This window comes from Sesamum indicum, linkage group LG6, assembly GCF_026168435.1.
Source record: "Sesamum indicum cultivar Baizhima isolate 11 linkage group LG6, ASM2616843v1, whole genome shotgun sequence".
NCBI classification, from domain to species: domain Eukaryota; kingdom Viridiplantae; phylum Streptophyta; class Magnoliopsida; order Lamiales; family Pedaliaceae; genus Sesamum; species Sesamum indicum.
This window is the reverse complement of record NC_142662.1, coordinates 1289258-1306882: the sequence shown is the minus strand read 5'-3', so window position 1 is coordinate 1306882 and position 17625 is coordinate 1289258. Positions and strand designations below refer to the sequence as shown.

At 35.9% G+C, this 17625-nt stretch overlaps 1 protein-coding gene across 1 annotated transcript; it reads left to right on the top strand.

Moving 5' to 3' along the window:
• Nucleotides 1–602: 602 nt before the first annotated feature.
• Nucleotides 603–16637, top strand: LOC105165691 (myosin-6). Its single transcript, XM_011084782.3, has 39 exons — nt 603–1058; nt 2063–2191; nt 2472–2615; nt 2727–2872; nt 2988–3144; nt 3270–3328; nt 3438–3597; nt 4392–4541; nt 4613–4749; nt 4857–5003; nt 5123–5224; nt 6598–6655; nt 6744–6845; nt 6951–6988; nt 7105–7231; nt 7337–7507; nt 7600–7731; nt 7831–7940; nt 8024–8084; nt 8255–8432; nt 8531–8736; nt 8861–8980; nt 9495–9593; nt 10137–10349; nt 10430–10569; nt 10712–10823; nt 10903–10947; nt 11081–11158; nt 11248–11418; nt 11825–11971; nt 12059–12253; nt 13529–13657; nt 13741–13811; nt 13908–14007; nt 14111–14167; nt 14266–14322; nt 15587–15667; nt 15779–15861; nt 16077–16637. Exons 1-39 carry the CDS (start codon nt 1056–1058, stop codon nt 16189–16191), a joined length of 4530 nt encoding a protein of 1509 aa, XP_011083084.1. The 5' UTR covers nt 603–1055; the 3' UTR covers nt 16192–16637.
• Nucleotides 16638–17625: the final 988 nt, after the last annotated feature.

Below are 17625 nucleotides of genomic sequence, written 5' to 3'. Positions count from 1 at the left end.
ATAAAAAATTATCATTAAGTTTTAATTAAATATAGTCAATATATTGTAAAAAATTGAGTAAAAAATGTACAAGGATAAATTAGTCTATTTTCTATGAGGTGTCTTGTCCCCTTGAATAAAGGAATATTTCCCGCGAGCCAATTGCGTGAGCTTGTAATATTACCATGTATAGTTATTAATTAATTAAAAATAAAATATAAAAAAATATTATAATTATTTAAATAATATAAATATTTATTTAGTATTAAAAATTATTTAACAAGTTAATAGTTAATTGTGAAACGTATTTATTAGATAATTATTAATTTAAAATTAATAAAAGTAATATATAGAACCGACAGCTGTGACATTTTTAGGTGGGTTCCACCGGAATGTCTGGACCGCGTTTCCTACCTGGCGGAGGAGCAATCCCGGGTTAGCAATAACAGCTATGGTCGGAGGGCATTAATGGAATTCCACAACAATGAATAAACTTTCAACTGTTCTTAATTGGCGTTTGTAATAAAGGGAAAAAGACCAAATCCCGAACAACGTGGGACAGAAGAGAAAAGACTTCGTCCGAAAATAAAAAGAAAAAAAGAAAAGAAAAGGAAAATACAATATCCGTTTACTTAGCGGACCAAAAATTGGGGTTTAATGTTTTAATACTCTCTCTCTCTCTCTCATTGCTTCATTTTACTGTTTTTTCTTCATTTTATTCTCTCTGCAACTCTCCGATTTTTCCTCTTTTCATCGGAAAATCGGGGCGGTGGATATACGGAGCGCAGTCTGCTGTCAGATCTTTCTTTGTGTTTTTTTTTGGTTTAGTATTAGTGGAGGGATTGAAGAACTTGTGCATAAGATTGTTGGGATTTTTTGGTTGAATAGATTGTTAGATTGAAGTGGTTCTGGATTGGAGTGTTTATTCTTTTAAGTAGGAGAAGCTGTGGTGGATTGATCTGTTTTTGTGTTGAACTGTTATTTATTGGTTTCCGGCTTGGAGATTAGTTATCTTGAGAACTGATATCTATCGAGGCGGGGACTGCAGTTTCTGATCTGATTGAAGTTACTGGAAAATGGTAGTGCATTTTGTGTATTGTTATTGATTTGTTCGGTTGTTCTTGGCGTGCGTGCCGTTTGATTCTTGATGAAATCTTGTTATTTACTTGAGAACTTGAATTGATCTGTGGATAATTATGTTAGAATTCATGCTTTTTCTTTCTTATTGTTCTTCATTCTTTTCTTTTGTTTCATTAATATCTCTGGCAGTTAGAATAATAATAATAATTCAAGATTTTTAGGTCAGTTGGACACGCTATTTAAGTGAATGAATACGAGTATCAGTTGCTACTGATCCCAGTGCCAGTTTCTTCTTTTTCCCCCTTGCTTTTTTGGAGAGTGTGTGTGTGTCTGCATGAGAGCATAAACTTTATGGTTGCATTTCCTGTTTGACTTTGATTGACAAAAATAGATGGTGTGTCATATTGCATTAATTTGAGCATTTGTTTGTTGACTATTTAAAATCAATGTTGCTTGTCAAATGGAAGTTGAGTGCATGTGTTTCATCTCTGACCTAAATAATTTGGTGCAGTTGCTCTCCTCAAGAAATATGAAAATATTATTTTCATCCTTTCCAATTTTCCACTTCTGAGTAAACCTATAACCAACTGAAATTAAAATTTTAAGAATGGTTAAATGGTCATGAGCATGCACATGTGTTCATTTTATGTTGCCACTTTTGTAGCATATAAACAGAACTATCAACTGACATTTTTACGTTCCACGATGGAATGCACATAAATACGATACAAGCTTAACTTTGAATAATATGAAGTTAGTTGATCCAATGGACTTATGCAGTCATATCCATGTGATAATGAATGTCTGTGTGTTACTTGTTAGCCTTAAATTCAATGTGCCCGCAAACAGGCTTTTTGAAGTTCAATGTGGACTTCCATCAGTTAATTATGCAGTTTCCACAGTATAGAAATGTTTTGAATTGGGATGGTGATCCCTCTCCCACAGGATATTGGTATTCGTCATGGTCATTTGCCAATAACTCAATATTATTGAATTTTTGTAGGTTGCTTCAGTCACTTTAGGAGTTGGTTCTCTTGTTTGGGTGGAGGATCCTGATGTAGCCTGGATAGATGGAGAAGTTGTAGCCGTCAATGGTGAAGACATCAAGGTTCTTTGTACATCAGGGAAGACGGTTGGTGTTCTCATCAGAACTAAATTTTTCTTTTTTTAATTTTGATCTGCTCTAAGCGACTTTTTATTGAAAATTGTTTATCCATGACCTTCATCAGTGCTTAATTTAGTTCAATACCTTCTTGTTGAATATATTACAGCTTGTACAAATAAGATCATGAAAATTTTTGTTTTGCTTTGATATGTCAGATTATATGCTTTCTGGGCTGTTTATTTTTTACTAGTACAATAACTCGTTCAAGTGTTTGCTGAGGAGACCTTTCTGTCAACTGTTTCTGCAGGTGGTGGTCAAGTCATCCTATGTCTACCCAAAAGATGCTGAAGCCCCACCCTGTGGGGTGGATGATATGACAAAATTGCCATATTTGCATGAACCCGGAGTTCTACATAATTTAAAATCAAGATATGATATCAATGAAATATATGTAAGTTTATGTTATTTATTCATCATATCAGTAGTTTTTCCCCATCAATCCTACCTTGCTAAAAAGCTTGTTCAATATCACTGATGCTTTTGTTCTTTACCCTTTGTTTAGACTTACACTGGAAATATATTAATTGCTGTGAATCCTTTTCAAAGACTGCCTCATCTCTATGATAGTCATATGATGGCACAATATAAAGGAGCAGCCTTCGGTGAGCTGAGTCCACACCCATTTGCTGTTGCAGATGCTGCATACAGGCATGCGTTGCTTATTGTTGATGACTTTTTGCCCCTATAGATATATATTTGCTCTCAAGTATACTGCCCTTATATATATATATTTGCGCTTAAGTATACTATTTCATGGACACAGGCTTATGATGAATGAAGGAATAAGTCAGGCGATTTTGGTTAGTGGTGAGAGTGGGGCAGGTAAAACAGAAAGCACAAAATTGCTTATGCAATATCTTGCTTACATGGGAGGACGGTCTGCATCAGAGGGAAGATCAGTGCAGCAACAGGTTCTTGAGGTAATAATTGCTGCATAGAGTTAGTAGCACTAATAGTGGTGAGTTTTAATTCTGGTGTTGGCATCTCGGTATATTACTTCATGACTGATTTATCACTGGTTATATTCTGCTGTACTTTGTTGCAGTCAAATCCTGTTCTTGAGGCATTTGGTAATGCAAAGACAGTGAGGAATAATAATTCAAGGTACTAAAGATTCTATTTATAGTTTGACCTGTAACAGTTTCTGTGCTTTATATTCTGAAAGCTTTATGTTTTGTGTCTGTGCAACTAATTGACACGATGGTAATTGCAGTCGTTTCGGCAAGTTTGTCGAAATTCAATTTGATGACAGGGGTAGAATATCTGGGGCTGCCATCAGAACGTATTTGCTCGAAAGATCCCGTGTCTGTCAAGTGTCTGATCCAGAGAGAAACTACCATTGTTTCTATATGCTTTGTGCTGCACCACCGGAGGTAACTGAAGCATCTGATCTTAGAAGTTAGAAATTTGTTACTTGATAATAAGGGTGTACACTTGTTGGGCTCGCTTGGTTCTAGTTGTTAAAACTAATTTGGAACTACTTCTTTATTCAACAAAATTGAGTGGTGTGGGTTAATCGGGTTTGACTTATTTACGAGATCGGGTTGGCGGATTGGAAACATAAGTTTTTGTTCTTGTATTTCTAACTTATTTGCATTTGTAACTCAAATGTAGTATTAGTAGTGAAATATAGTAAATTATTTTTAAATAAACTTATATTAGTACTAAAAAATAAAAAATCTAGTGGAAAAGTGAGGATCACCAAAAGGAAATCAAAATCTCGTTAGAGGAAGATTACAAGAACTAAATTTTTTTGAGTGTTAAGAAAAAATGTGTATTAAAAATTAAATAAAAGATAATATATAAATTTTATATAAGTGTAAATGTATAATATATTAAAGATATAGAGAGCGGGTTGTGTTTAAGCCGGATAGTAATTGTTAAACCTGCCACCGGACTTGAAAATAGTGGGTTTTAATATTTAGAATTCATATGATTTATTAATCAATTTGATGCGGTTTAAGCAGGTAGGTTGAGCAGGTTTTTGAATACTCCTAGATGATTATCTGGTAGTTCCCTTGCTATTTTACATGGTATTGTGCTAAACTATTGGCTCGGCATGTGCATTAAAACTAGCATCTACTTATGTTGATAATTCATCTGGACATAATATATTGAACCTAAACTTTTTTTAAATACAAATCCTATTTGCTTCCTTAATTCTCAGGAGACTCAAAAGTACAAGTTGGGAAATCCAAGAACATTTCATTATTTGAACCAGTCGAATTGCATTGATCTTGATGGGGTTGATGATGCCAAAGAATATGCAGCTACAAGGAAGGCAATGGATACTGTGGGAATCAGTTCCGAGGAACAGGTATTAACTTGAGTAGTTTAACATGAAAAACTATGTAATACCTACTAAGTCATTTCTTTTTTATTTCTCAGGATGCAATATTTCGTGTTATTGCTGCAATCCTCCATCTTGGGAACATTGAATTTGTGAAAGGCAAAGAAATTGATTCGTCCATGCCTAAAGATGAAAAGTCTTGGTTTCATTTAAGAACAGCAGCAGAGCTTTTCATGTATGATTTACTAGGGCATGCATTAACTGAAGAGAGCAGTTGTCACGTTGCTCTTTGTGCTTAATGGATCAGGAATATATTTTCAGAAAAACTTAAACATCTTGTAGGTGTGATGCGAAGGCTTTGGAGGATTCCCTCTGCAAACGTGTAATTGTGACTCGTGATGAAACCATCACCAAAGAGTTGGATCCAGAGGCTGCTGTTGGCAGTAGGGATGCTTTGGCCAAAATTGTCTACTCAAGATTGTTTGACTGGTGAGCATCGCCTTTATGGTGAAATATTTTATTCGTGTTCTATTTATTTATTTAACTGCTTAACTCTTGTTCAGGTTTTGATGAAAATCATATTTACCGTTCATTATTGTTATTTGCAGGCTCGTGGATAAGATTAATAGTTCAATTGGTCAAGATCCTAATTCGAAATGTTTAATTGGGGTTCTGGATATCTATGGATTTGAGAGTTTCAAGACTAACAGGTGCTTAACTGGTACGCTGTGTCCTGATTGTTGACATGATCTGTTCCTGTCTGGTTAGTTGCATAGAGGTCTCTCACAAGTCAAACAGAGCAAAGTTTGCTTCTCTCTGTTAATTTGTTTGGTCAAAAGCTTTTCCGAACTTTAGTCTACATATTTTAACCATATTTGGCCCTGCTGGTCCCTCTCGCTTGTTTGGAGGCAGGTGGAGATGGTAACACTAATTCCTCCCCTTTGTCTGTAGTTAATTTTTGTGGACTGTCACTACAGTTTTATGTTTCGGCTGCATTTCTATGTTCTGAAGCCTGAAATTAAGATGCTAACATCATAGGTAAATACATCATACTTGAAGCATAGCCTTAGTTAAAACAGATGAAAGCATAATAGGTCTGTTCTTGAACTTCTTTAGTTAAATGCTGGAATGTATACCTGGAATCCAGCTTTCACAGTTGTTTCCTCTTACTCGTATTTTGGTATCAATTTTCAATCCTACTCATTCTATCAGCAAGTCACTGAATATGTTCCCCAGAATGTTAGCAAAAAGTGCATGCTGAAAGAACATATCCTCATGGATTTTTTTTTTCTGCAGCATGGAACAGAATGCAATAGGCTTAAGAGAGTTTTGTATGTTTTTAAAATATAAGTTGTGCCCCGGATAATGTTGTTCCCTGCACATCCGCACTCGTTATGCTAGTGCTGTGCATTGTGGCACACTTGATGCACGTGCAGCATTATTTAGACATTGAAACAATTGTTTGTTTATTGTTATTGCCTTTATTTTATGTTTTTATTGAAAATGTTCATAAATGAAGAAAAGATACAACAAGTCTTTTGAATTATTAATAAAGCAAAACAAATATTAGAGGGCGAAAAGTTTTTTGTGAAATGGGAGAGACATGAAGAAGTTGGAGCGAAAGAGAGATACCGGGAAAAAAACTGCTGCTAGGCCTAAGACATGAAAGAAGCCCTCTTCAGCTATAAACATTAATTTCTCGACTTTTGAGATGGAAACTCTAATTGTCAATATGTGGGTGGTGATGGTTTTGTTTCATCATTCTACACCGTAAGTGTGGCTCAGTTTGCTTGATATGTGTCTGGGTTGTTTGCATGAAAATATTTCTTAAAGCCTTATGTGTTTTTCTTAATGTATTTTATTGTGTTTAATAGTCTAAACTCTGAAATAATCCTTTACTTTATTATCATCACGACCTTGGAGATGGTGATGATAAGGGCCAGAATATAATTTATTGGATGATGCTTCATTTTGAGCTTTTGATTACTTGCTGCATGTGCCAAAATGTTCTTTTACTATTGAGGTGAATAAGTGCACTTACTTTCCTATGTAAACAATCTGAATGAATGTGATATCTCCTCAGTTTTGAACAATTTTGCATAAACTTGACCAACGAGAAGCTTCAGCAGCATTTTAATCAGGTAGCTCATCTTGTTAATTTGTCATTCTTTTTATTGATATTATGGATTTCTTTGTGTCAGTCTATTGATACTCAACCTCATTTTGCAGCATGTGTTTAAAATGGAGCAAGAGGAGTACACGAAAGAAGAAATAAATTGGAGCTACATTGAGTTCATCGACAATCAAGATGTATTAGATCTAATTGAAAAGGTTGTGTTGCCTGTGCTGCAATTGTACGCAGTGATTTTTTCATAAGGTTCATTGCTCACCTAAGACTTCTCTTTCTAATATGTATGTGTTTTTAAAATTTTTCAGAAGCCAGGTGGCATTATTGCACTTCTCGATGAAGCTTGGTAAGTTCTCATCCTTCAAGCCACACTCCATTAACTATTCGTTGGCTTTTTGGCTGCTAGTTACTACAGTGTTTGATGGTTCTGACTTTCTTATTGGTTTGATTTTTGCATTATAGCATGTTCCCACGTTCGACTCATGAAACATTTGCCCAAAAGCTGTACCAGACTTTTAAGAACCACAAACGCTTCAGCAAGCCCAAATTAGCCCGTTCTGACTTCACCATTTCCCATTATGCTGGTGATGTAAGTTAGTTATGTGTTTCTTTGTATCAAGCTTTACATTAAAAGATCTGCATGAAATTGGGACTTTGGTGAAGTGCTGGATTACAGTTAAGTTTCATATTTCAGGTGACTTATCAAACTGAGTTGTTTCTGGACAAAAACAAGGATTATGTTATTGCTGAACATCAGGCACTCTTGAGTGCTTCCAAATGTTCCTTTGTTTCGGGTCTGTTTCCAGTTTCAAATGAGGAGTCCTCCAAACAATCAAAATTTTCTTCTATTGGTTCAAGGTTTAAGGTACAAATTGCTGTTTTCATCATTTGAATGTGCTCTTCACCTTTCTACTCATTACATTGTGATACAAAGTTTTTACATGATACATCTTGCAGCAACAATTACAAGCCCTGCTTGAAACTCTGAGTGCTACTGAACCTCATTATATTCGCTGTGTGAAGCCAAATAATCTTCTTAAGCCAGCTATATTCGAGAATCACAATGTCCTGCAACAACTGCGCTGTGGGGTAATATTTGCTTTATGTTCTTTTTGTTGGTATCATGTTCGTGGAGTTAGCTGTCAGCATATATCTGATATTTATACTCATCTGTGTTTGTATATCCAGGGTGTCATGGAAGCAATTAGGATAAGTTGTGCTGGGTATCCTACCAAAAGACCTTTCTATGAATTTGTAGACCGTTTCGGCATCCTTGCTCCTGAAGTTTTAGATGGAAGGTATTTTAACTTTTCTTGATACTTTTGTCTTTTCCTTCATAATCAGTATATTGTCTTTTTCACCTTGATTGGATCAATTGTAGTGCGGATGAGGTCACTGTTTGCAAGAGACTTCTGGAGAAAGTGGGACTTGAAGGATATCAGGTGATCAGCTTTTCTTAGCATGAATGTACTATAAGGTTTACTTGAATTATCATTAGTTTTACCCTTTAACTATGGACATATGGTTCTTTTTTCCTTTCATTCTGAGAATATCTCAGATTTGCTTTCTGGCTATCGAATAAAACCACCTTTAATGCAGTTCCATTTTGTAGATTGGTAAAACAAAAGTGTTTCTGAGGGCTGGTCAGATGGCAGAGCTGGATGCTCGGAGAACTGAGGTGTTGGGAAGATCGGCGAGCATTATCCAGAGAAAGTTTCGTTCTCACATGGCTCGAAGAAGTTTCATGTTATTGCGCCGATCTGCAATACTTGTTCAATCTGTTTGCAGAGGTAATTGATTTTGTTTTATATGATTCTAACTCAGAGAAGTATTCCACACCACATTAATCTAATATGTTGATTGTGGATTTTTATTTTTCTGGTTGCAGGAGAACTTACTAGGAATGTTTATGAAAGCATGCGTAGAGAAGCTTCTTGTCTAAGGATTCAGAAAGATTTGCGGATGTATCTTGCTAGGAAAGCATACAAAGAACTTTGCTCATCTGCAGTTTCACTTCAGACAGGAATGCGTGGAATGGCTGCTCGGAGTGAGCTTCGCTTTAGACGGCAGACAAGAGCAGCAATTGTAATCCAGGTATCTTTAGTTTTCAATGAATCATTTGAACAAGATTGAGTTGTCCTTTGATTTTTGGTTCGTTAGGAAGCATAATTATCTTCTCTTGAATAGAAATTTTGACGACTCCTTTGAATGACTGCAGAGTCATTGCCGCAAATTCTTAGCTCGTTCAGAGTATGTGAAGCTTAAGAAAGCTGCAATCACCACACAATGTGCATGGAGGGCAAGAGTTGCTCGTAAGGAACTGCGCAAACTGAAGATGGTAAACCCCTCTCTCTCTCTCTCTCTCTTTTTCCTCTCCTAACTTGCTTCTCCTCCCAACATTTCTTAAAACTATGTGCGAGTTTTCCAATTACTATGAAGTCTAAACCTTTTGAATTTATGTGTTCTATTATGTGAATAATGTTGAGGATGATTGGACACAAAATATCTATCATTTTTATCACTGGCTTCCCACGATTAGTGACATAAGTTCAGAATGACAACTGTGCTACATGTGATACAAAAACATCTTAAGTGACCGGGCATTCTGTTAAACTTTTACAGCCCTGGTTTTTTTCTTTAATTTTGCACCAATGTGGAGTAGTACGTCTATAAAATCTGTAATTCCTTTTCCGAAATGTTGAAAAGGAATCCAAAAACAGATATGACATCTGAAGAAGAAAATCCATTTTCATGACTTGGATTTTCCAAAATGTTTTGATATTGTTAGCCTCCATTTAAATGCATTATTTTTTTACTGGTCAGCTGTATATATTTATCTTCTTAAAACACAGGCTGCTAGAGAAACTGGTGCTCTGCAAGCTGCAAAGAATAAATTAGAGAAGCAAGTTGAAGAATTGACTTGGAGATTACAGCTGGAGAAACGAATGAGGGTAAGTTGGACCTTTAAACACCTCCTTTTCTTTTTTCCTTTGCAAATTGAAACCACACTTTCTTCTAGGCACATATTTTTCTGAGTTAAGAGCTGGATCTATTGGTACACTTCTGTGAGTGTACCTGCTATTGTTACTTGGTGATGCACACAGTTCTTGGTGGTGCTAAAACATAAATGTAGAACTATTGATGGAAAGTACGACATGCAATTACCAAGATAGATAGTCATGAAACAAAAAAGTTTGGGAAAAAGGTTCTGCATGTTCGTAAATGTGATTACCAAGAATAGATAGTAATGAAACAAAAAAGGTTGGTCTTCTGCATGTTTGCATCTAATATCCGCTGATTAGTAGGAGCTATGAGGAAAAACATGGAGAACAAGAAAAGATTACTATGTGGAAATTCCAAATGACTTGAGTGAATTCCAAAAGATTACTATAGAAGATTCCCTTCTGTGCTTCTTAGAATTTACTTCTGAAACTACCATACACATCTTTTCATTTTCCTTCTCTTATCCATGTATATGCGTTCTGTTTCTGTAGGCTGACCTAGAAGAAGCAAAGACACAAGAGAATGCAAAATTACAAACAGCTTTAAAAGACCTTCAGCTTCAGTTCAAAGAAACCAAAGAGATGCTATTGAAGGAAAGGGAATCTGCAAAAGTAGCAGCTGAACAGATCCCTGTAATACAAGAGATTCCAGTCATTGACCATGAAATGATGGATAAGCTTAGTGCTGAAAATGAAAAGCTCAAGGTAATCTGGGACGAGAGTTTGGGACTTATGCTGTTAAATAGTAAATGTTTAATGCATGGACATGATGTTCTTTTGTACAGGCCTTAGTGAGCTCTTTGGAAATAAAAATAGTTGAAACAGAGAAGAAATATGAAGAGACAAACAAGCTTAGTGAGGACAGGTTGAAGCAAGCGTTGGAGGCGGAATCAATGATTGTTAAGTTGAAGACTACTGTGCATAGGTTAGGCTTCTTTCTCTTTTATGAATGTGGTTATTTGTGTTAAAATTAGATGTTCTTGGAGGAACTCTTCTTTTGCATCACTGATTCTTTACACTCATGTTTCATACTTAATTTGTTGCAAAATTATATCTTCCTTCTGTAGACTTGAAGAAAAAATTTCTGACATGGAGTCTGAGAATAAAATTCTTCGGCAGCAAACCTTGCTAGCCACTTCCAAAGGAGTGTCGGGACATTCACCTGATTCAGTTACTAAGGTGTTTACTTGTCAAGAAATTTCACTCTCTCCTATTTTCTTTCTGAGTCTAATGCTGTTTCCTTATAACCTATGTGTAGGTATTGGAAAATGGGCACCATGCTAGCGAAGCACTCAGAAGCAATGTACTATTCTCTTCCTGAGACAACAAAAATTGAATGCTATAGATAATGCTATCGGATTTGCCCTTTGTTTGTCTTTTTGCTTTTTATCTTAATTATTGGATTTTCCTTTTGATGTTACCATTGATTTCTGCAGGATTTGCTGCATACTCCAGTGAAGGGTTATGAAACCCCTGATAACAAACCAAGGAGACCCCCAATTGACCGGCAGCATGTCTGTGCTTCTAGAAATTGATTTCTTTTTCATTTGCTAAGGTTAAATGTTGGTTTCCTGGATGGAGTTAATCGTAAATTTTGCTGCAGGAGGATGTTGATGCTCTCATGGAAAGTGTCATGAAAGATGTGGGCTTCAGTCAAGGCAAACCTGTTGCAGCTTTCACAATATACAAATGTCTTTTGCACTGGAAATCTTTTGAAGCTGAACGGACTAGTGTGTTCGACCGTCTCATTCAGATGATTGGTTCAGCTATTGAGGTAAGGGGGCTGTTTCACGTGATGTGATTATTTATTTGGATGTAAGATTGGGTTTGGGCATGGAGCCATGGATATGTTGCCTAAGGGCTTGTCTGCATGGGAACTTATATTTTTATCCTACATGATTTAAGGAAGTGCCTTGCAACCTACAATCATCAATGAATTTTCGTATCTTGACAGCTCGGTTTGTTAACATTTGACATCTTACTTTAGACTTTTAGTGTTTCTCTTACTTTTGTGTACTGAATTTTTGGGGGACTAGGTTTATCACATGTCTACCTTAATCAGGTTAATTTTGTCTGCCTCTTCCAAATTATGGGGAAAAGAATTTTGAACTAGTTTCTGTCAGCATAACATGAACTACTATCGCAGAACTGAGAAATAGTTGAGCACTTAATAATTGCAGGATCAGGACAGCAACGAGCATATGGCTTATTGGCTGTCAAATACATCCACGCTCCTGTTTTTACTTCAGAAAAGTCTGAAACCTGCTGACGCAACTCCAGTTCGAAAACCACAAACAGCAACTTCCCTGTTTGGGAGGATGGCAATGGTATTTAGAAGATTCATGTTTTACCTTTTAAGTGCGTACTACCATTACCATAGAGTGATGCAAAATGACCAAATAAATTATGTACAGGGATTTCGGTCTTCTCCTTCTTCTGTCAACCTTACTGCTGCTGCAGCGGCACTTGAGGCAGTGCGCCAAGTTGAAGCCAAATACCCAGCTCTGCTTTTCAAGCAGCAGCTTACTGCATACGTTGAGAAAATATATGGCATAATTCGAGACAATTTGAAGAAGGAGCTGGGATCGTTGCTTGCTTTATGCATTCAGGTATTTTTGGCTGTTGAATAGTGTATGTGCCACGTAAATTTCTATCTGGTTCTGCCTCTATTTCCTTGTTTTGTTTTGTTCAACAGCAATCAATTTTGTTAGGATTTTGTTGAAGTGTTGATACAACTCTATAGGAGTGACATACTTTAATAGTGATAATCCTTATGCTGCATGCTTCAATGTCTGCGAATTATGTCTGTGCCTGTTTCTGAATATAAATTCTGTATTGTCTACCATGAGTGATGCTAATGTAGCTGTCCGGAAGACACAGCGAAGCATCAGTATTTCTAATTTTGTTTTATGTTTTAATATGGTTTTTGTTTCATAGAGATCTCAATCAGTTGTGTACTTGTCATACTGAAAGATTATTTTGTACTAAGAAGAGCATTGGGTTTTTCTTTGCATAGTGTCAGAGAGATCTTTAAAGAAAGTTAATGTTGTTAAAATAGGCCTTTGGAGATGAGTGTGGCTGTTGGATATGCCAAGTGCTTGTGTTTCTTTTATAGTTCTTATGCAATGATTTATTTCAATACATCTGATTGTTTCATAGATCAAGCTGAAGTTGAATGTTCCCTGTAGAAAAACCGAGCAGCAGCTTTAGTTAGGCTCGATCTTGTTGCATACCTCAATAGATGGGTGGTTTTCAAAAGATAAAAAGGGAAGTTAGGGCTGAATGATGGATTATAGTGCAGCGATTTGACCCCTAGAAATTGGAGAAGAAATGGTTGGCCAAAAAATGGAAAGAAAGAGATAAAAGGGAGAAAACAAAGATGTGCGTACACATTAGCATTTAATTCCTTTGGATAAATAAATATTTAAGAAGAAAAAACTGAAAAGAACCACACCTGAACCAAATGAACCTTAATACTTAACTAATGAGCCACTTAAATTATGGAGTATAGTATGAAATTGGGTACTTGTTTATACTAAACAAGTGAGTCTTTTGAGATATTGACTTCATTGTCAAACTTAATAATGTAAGCAGCACATCGATATATGTTTATCTTTTATGTTAAGTTGGTCTAAGATGCTCTTCCATTCCTCACTCAGAGGCCTAGTTATGGGCAACAATTTGAACTGATTACCTGATGGACCCTTTTCCAAGAATTGATCGACATATACACATCAGGTTGCCTTGCCCTTATGTAGCTGTCGGTGGCTCTCCTATCATGTTATCGTTATGATGCCTTCTGATATTTTGTGCAACTTTCTGAAAAGCCATTGTATGAACATTTTATTAATGAAGATTATTGCTTCTGCGTCATGTTGATTCAGGCTCCCAGAACCTCTAAGGGAAGTGTGCTAAGATCTGGCCGGTCCTTTGGCAAAGACTCTCCAACAAATCATTGGCAGGCCATCATTGATTGCCTCAACTCCCTTCTCAGCACCCTGAAACAAAATTTTGTATGGATTTAATGTGTGCTGCACTTTGTATACATTATACCGATTAATAAGGTTTATAATGCTAACAATTGTTGGCTATTCAGGTTCCCCCTGTCCTCATCCAGAAGATATTTACTCAAACATTTTCATATGTTAATGTACAACTCTTCAACAGGTGATTGACGATTTTTTTCCTTAAATTCTAGAAATCCTTCTACATTTCCTTTATTATGGGGAATCACTAAGTTAACCCATATGCATGAATTATTAGTCTTCTTCTACGTCGTGAGTGTTGTACATTCAGCAACGGGGAGTACGTCAAAGCTGGGCTAGCTGAGCTAGAATTGTGGTGCTGCCAAGCAAAAGAAGAGGTATGTCCCGTAGACATCAGATTAAATATCCCCTTCTTTTTGTGCTATAACTAATCATTCTTTGTGATGTCTTCTTGCTGTATCGAATGTTCTCGCGTCCCAGTACGCAGGCTCAGCTTGGGATGAGTTGAAACACATAAGACAAGCTGTTGGATTCTTGGTAAGTTCATTTCTTTTGAAGTATAATTCTTTATCTCGTTTATCTTTATGAAACTCTTCCTATTTTGTGTCGGGCTTAGCTTTTCATTCTTTGTGCAGGTTATACATCAAAAGTACAGAATATCTTATGATGAGATCACCAATGATTTGTGTCCTGTAAGTCAGCCTCCAGCTCCTCTCTAGCACATAATAAAAGAGGGAAGAAAAAGAAACAAGTAAAATAGAAAATCTGTTTGCAAGAAATCCACATGGAGCACTATCATATGGTAACATAAATTAGGGCTAATTACACCTATACCCCTCAAAAAATATGAAATTACACTTTTCTCCAAAAAAACACAAAAATTATACTTGCATCATTTAAAAAATACTCCATTCACTATCGCACCCACCCCAAACTTTAAGGGTTTTAAGAAAAAAAATGTTGACATTAGCAAAAAGTTTAAACGAACTTCGAATTGAACCTCTCATCATCGAAAGGTTTATGGATTGATTGACCAAATTACACTTAGTAATTTTGAAACTTGTGAGGGTGTAAATATTATGTTGTAATAATCAAAAGGGGCTAAAGTAATAAAAGACTTGCTATAAAATTATTGTAGTTGGAGATGATAAATTAATTATTTTATATAATGTGAGGTTACAATTATTTTACATGTATCACGTAAATATTTTTTTTTAGGCACATTTTTAATTATTGTAGGATAGAGATATAAAAAAGAAAATGTCTGAATAAGTACTATGAAAAAAATTGCTGTGATAATTTCTAAGATGGTAGTGAATCTCAAATTTCGATTTTCAAAGGGTTGTTTAGGATAACTTAGAACTCCAGCACTATTCGTGTTATATTTGTATCATACAAGCTAAAGTTTATGATGATATGACTGGAAAACATCTTTATTAGAATATTTTTGCTTCTAATCAATTTGTAATGGAAGTAGAGGTTTTCCTAATCTAATATTCAAGCATTGCCTCAGGCTGCTGAAAACAAATCCTGTAAAGATGTCCCTTCAAATATAAAAATATAACAAGTCCATCCCTCTCAGAATGTAAACATTACAGAATTATCCAAGGGAATTATGGTCATTTAATAAAGTTACCATTAGTTATTTTTTATTAAATAAAAAGTAAATTTTACCAATTCTGTTTGGGTTAACAAATGGAGTATTTTTTAGAAGGGGTATAAATATAATTTTTAAAACTTTCTGGGGAAAATGTAATTTCGATTTTTTTGAAGGGGCCTAAGTGTAATTAACCCTATGAGATTCTGTTATGTGGATTTTTCTGTCTCTGCCTTTATGTGCATATGTGTTAATAGGTCCTCTCAAGGAAGTTAATCTTCCTTAAATAGCAATTTCTTCATATAGATTTAGTAGAAAATCCCGTTCATTATCTCACATCACTTCAATGGTGTCCGCAGATTCTGAGTGTCCAGCAGCTGTACAGAATATGTACTTTATACTGGGATGATAACTATAATACCCGAAGTGTGTCCCCTGAAGTGAGTACTCTTTGGCTAAAACATCATTTTCTCTTGAAGCCTGTATTTCACTGACATTCTCAGTAAAAGAATAAATGTTTCGAGGAGTCTAATTTTCCAACTTTACAACAGGTTATATCCAGTATGAGAGTGCTAATGACAGAGGACTCCAACAATGCTGTCAGCAACTCATTTCTATTGGATGACAATTCCAGGTATGCATCGCATGTTTTATCATTCTTTCGTTAATCACGTTGAGCTTGAACCTCCATCCAAGGCTTATTGAACAAGAAATTGTGGTCAAACTTAAGTACTAGGTCTAATGAACCATGGTCAAACTCGAGCTCTTATAGATCAATCTTGAGCCGGATATAGAGTAGTTTAAACCCGTTTTTTAGCTCTTATGACCTGTTGGTGTATGTGAATGCAGCATCCCATTTTCGATTGATGAACTTTCCAACTCAATTGAAGTGAAGGACTTCTTAGATGTCAAGCCTGCAGCCGACCTTCTCGAAAATCCTGCCTTCCAATTTTTACACAGCTAAGGCTAGGGAACCACGATACTTACTTTTTCTCGTCCTGGATACAACACAGAATTCAACATACACTGTAAATTCCTCAAACTTTACCAATTTTTTTTTTATTTTATTCTATAGATTGATACACATTCTTTATAATTATGGTATTTTTCAAAGTTTCTCAGCATTAGGGGCAGGGAAATTCATTAAAATAGGCAAATGCCTTCTGTTTTGTATTGGTTTTGTCCGTGCCGAAAATGGCAGCATTCTTTCTAGGGAAGTTAGGGATGGGGCACTTTCTCTGTGTCTTTCTAAGGGGGGTCTATGAATACCACCCTCTATGTCAATGTAGTTTAAGTCATTAAAGAAAGTCTTTTTGGAGAAATATAGGCATATGGTGATTTGTTTTGTATGAAAGATGTCTGATAAGTTATTTGACTGCAGCTTTTGTAGTGGATTTCTGCTTTGATTCATGAGTTGTATTGAGTGAAGCACCAACGTATTCGTGCCAATTAATTTTAGCAAAGCCCAACACTGCATTGATGTTGAAATGCCATGATGGTATTCTGAACTCATTTTAATGCGTGCAAGTGTGTGTCGGGTGTGTGAATGTGGAGCAAGTTAAATTTCTTACTTCATATTGGGTGTGTGATCATGTCTGTACTAATCGCTCATCGCTGATACAAAGTAGTTTGTGGGGCGTAGTATAAGATGCTCAAGGAATCTCTCTCTAAATCTCTATTGTAAGATGGTATCTTTGTCTTGCATCTTCTTTGTTGGTCTTCCCACTTGTAATTAATAGACGAAGACCACAATCACATGTAGTTTTCAGAGACCTGTAAGAAATGGACCAGGCTATACGGATTCCTTAAATTCTTTCTGCATCTGCTGGAAATCCTCACCTTCGTTTTGGACCATATTTCATATGCCCTAAGGACCCCTAGAGGACCAATTCCTGATTTACCCAATCTTTGCATATTTGATCAAACCAATAGTTCGTCTTCAGTACCGTACTCCTAACCATATTGTCAAGAATTTTCCATGATCTTGATTGGCGGACATTATTGGCATTGTAAGATTGAAAATGATCACCTCTTACCTACCTTTTTCTACATTTATGTAACTCGCTTTCACTTTAATGTTCCGAGTTTGTACCTCATTAAAAAGCGTGAATTTGCTATTTTATTTGCGTGTATTATAGGCTGACAATGATGAGATCGGACTTAACTTTATCCTGGTGGGGCAACTACAACAAAATTGGGCAACTTTTTTCCAATGAGTTTTAGGGAAAGAAATGATCACCAACTATCTACTACATTCTACAATGATTCAATCAGCTTTCGTCTAAACGTCACGAGTTTGAATTTCATCGCGGGTGTATCATGGTTGGCATTAGTTCGTCTATAATAAATGATCCTCCAATGTAAATTAAAATTATTTCTTAGTGTGCTGGTTGGACCA

What these genes read in the sequence shown, in the direction of transcription:
- LOC105165691 (XM_011084782.3), top strand. An exon ending in GTGAGGAATAATAATTCAAG is followed by an intron (nt 3,329 to 3,437) that starts GTACTAAAGATT and finishes TGGTAATTGCAG; the next exon opens with TCGTTTCGGCAAGTTTGTCG. An exon ending in CCTGAAGTTTTAGATGGAAG is followed by an intron (nt 7,941 to 8,023) that starts GTATTTTAACTT and finishes GATCAATTGTAG; the next exon opens with TGCGGATGAGGTCACTGTTT.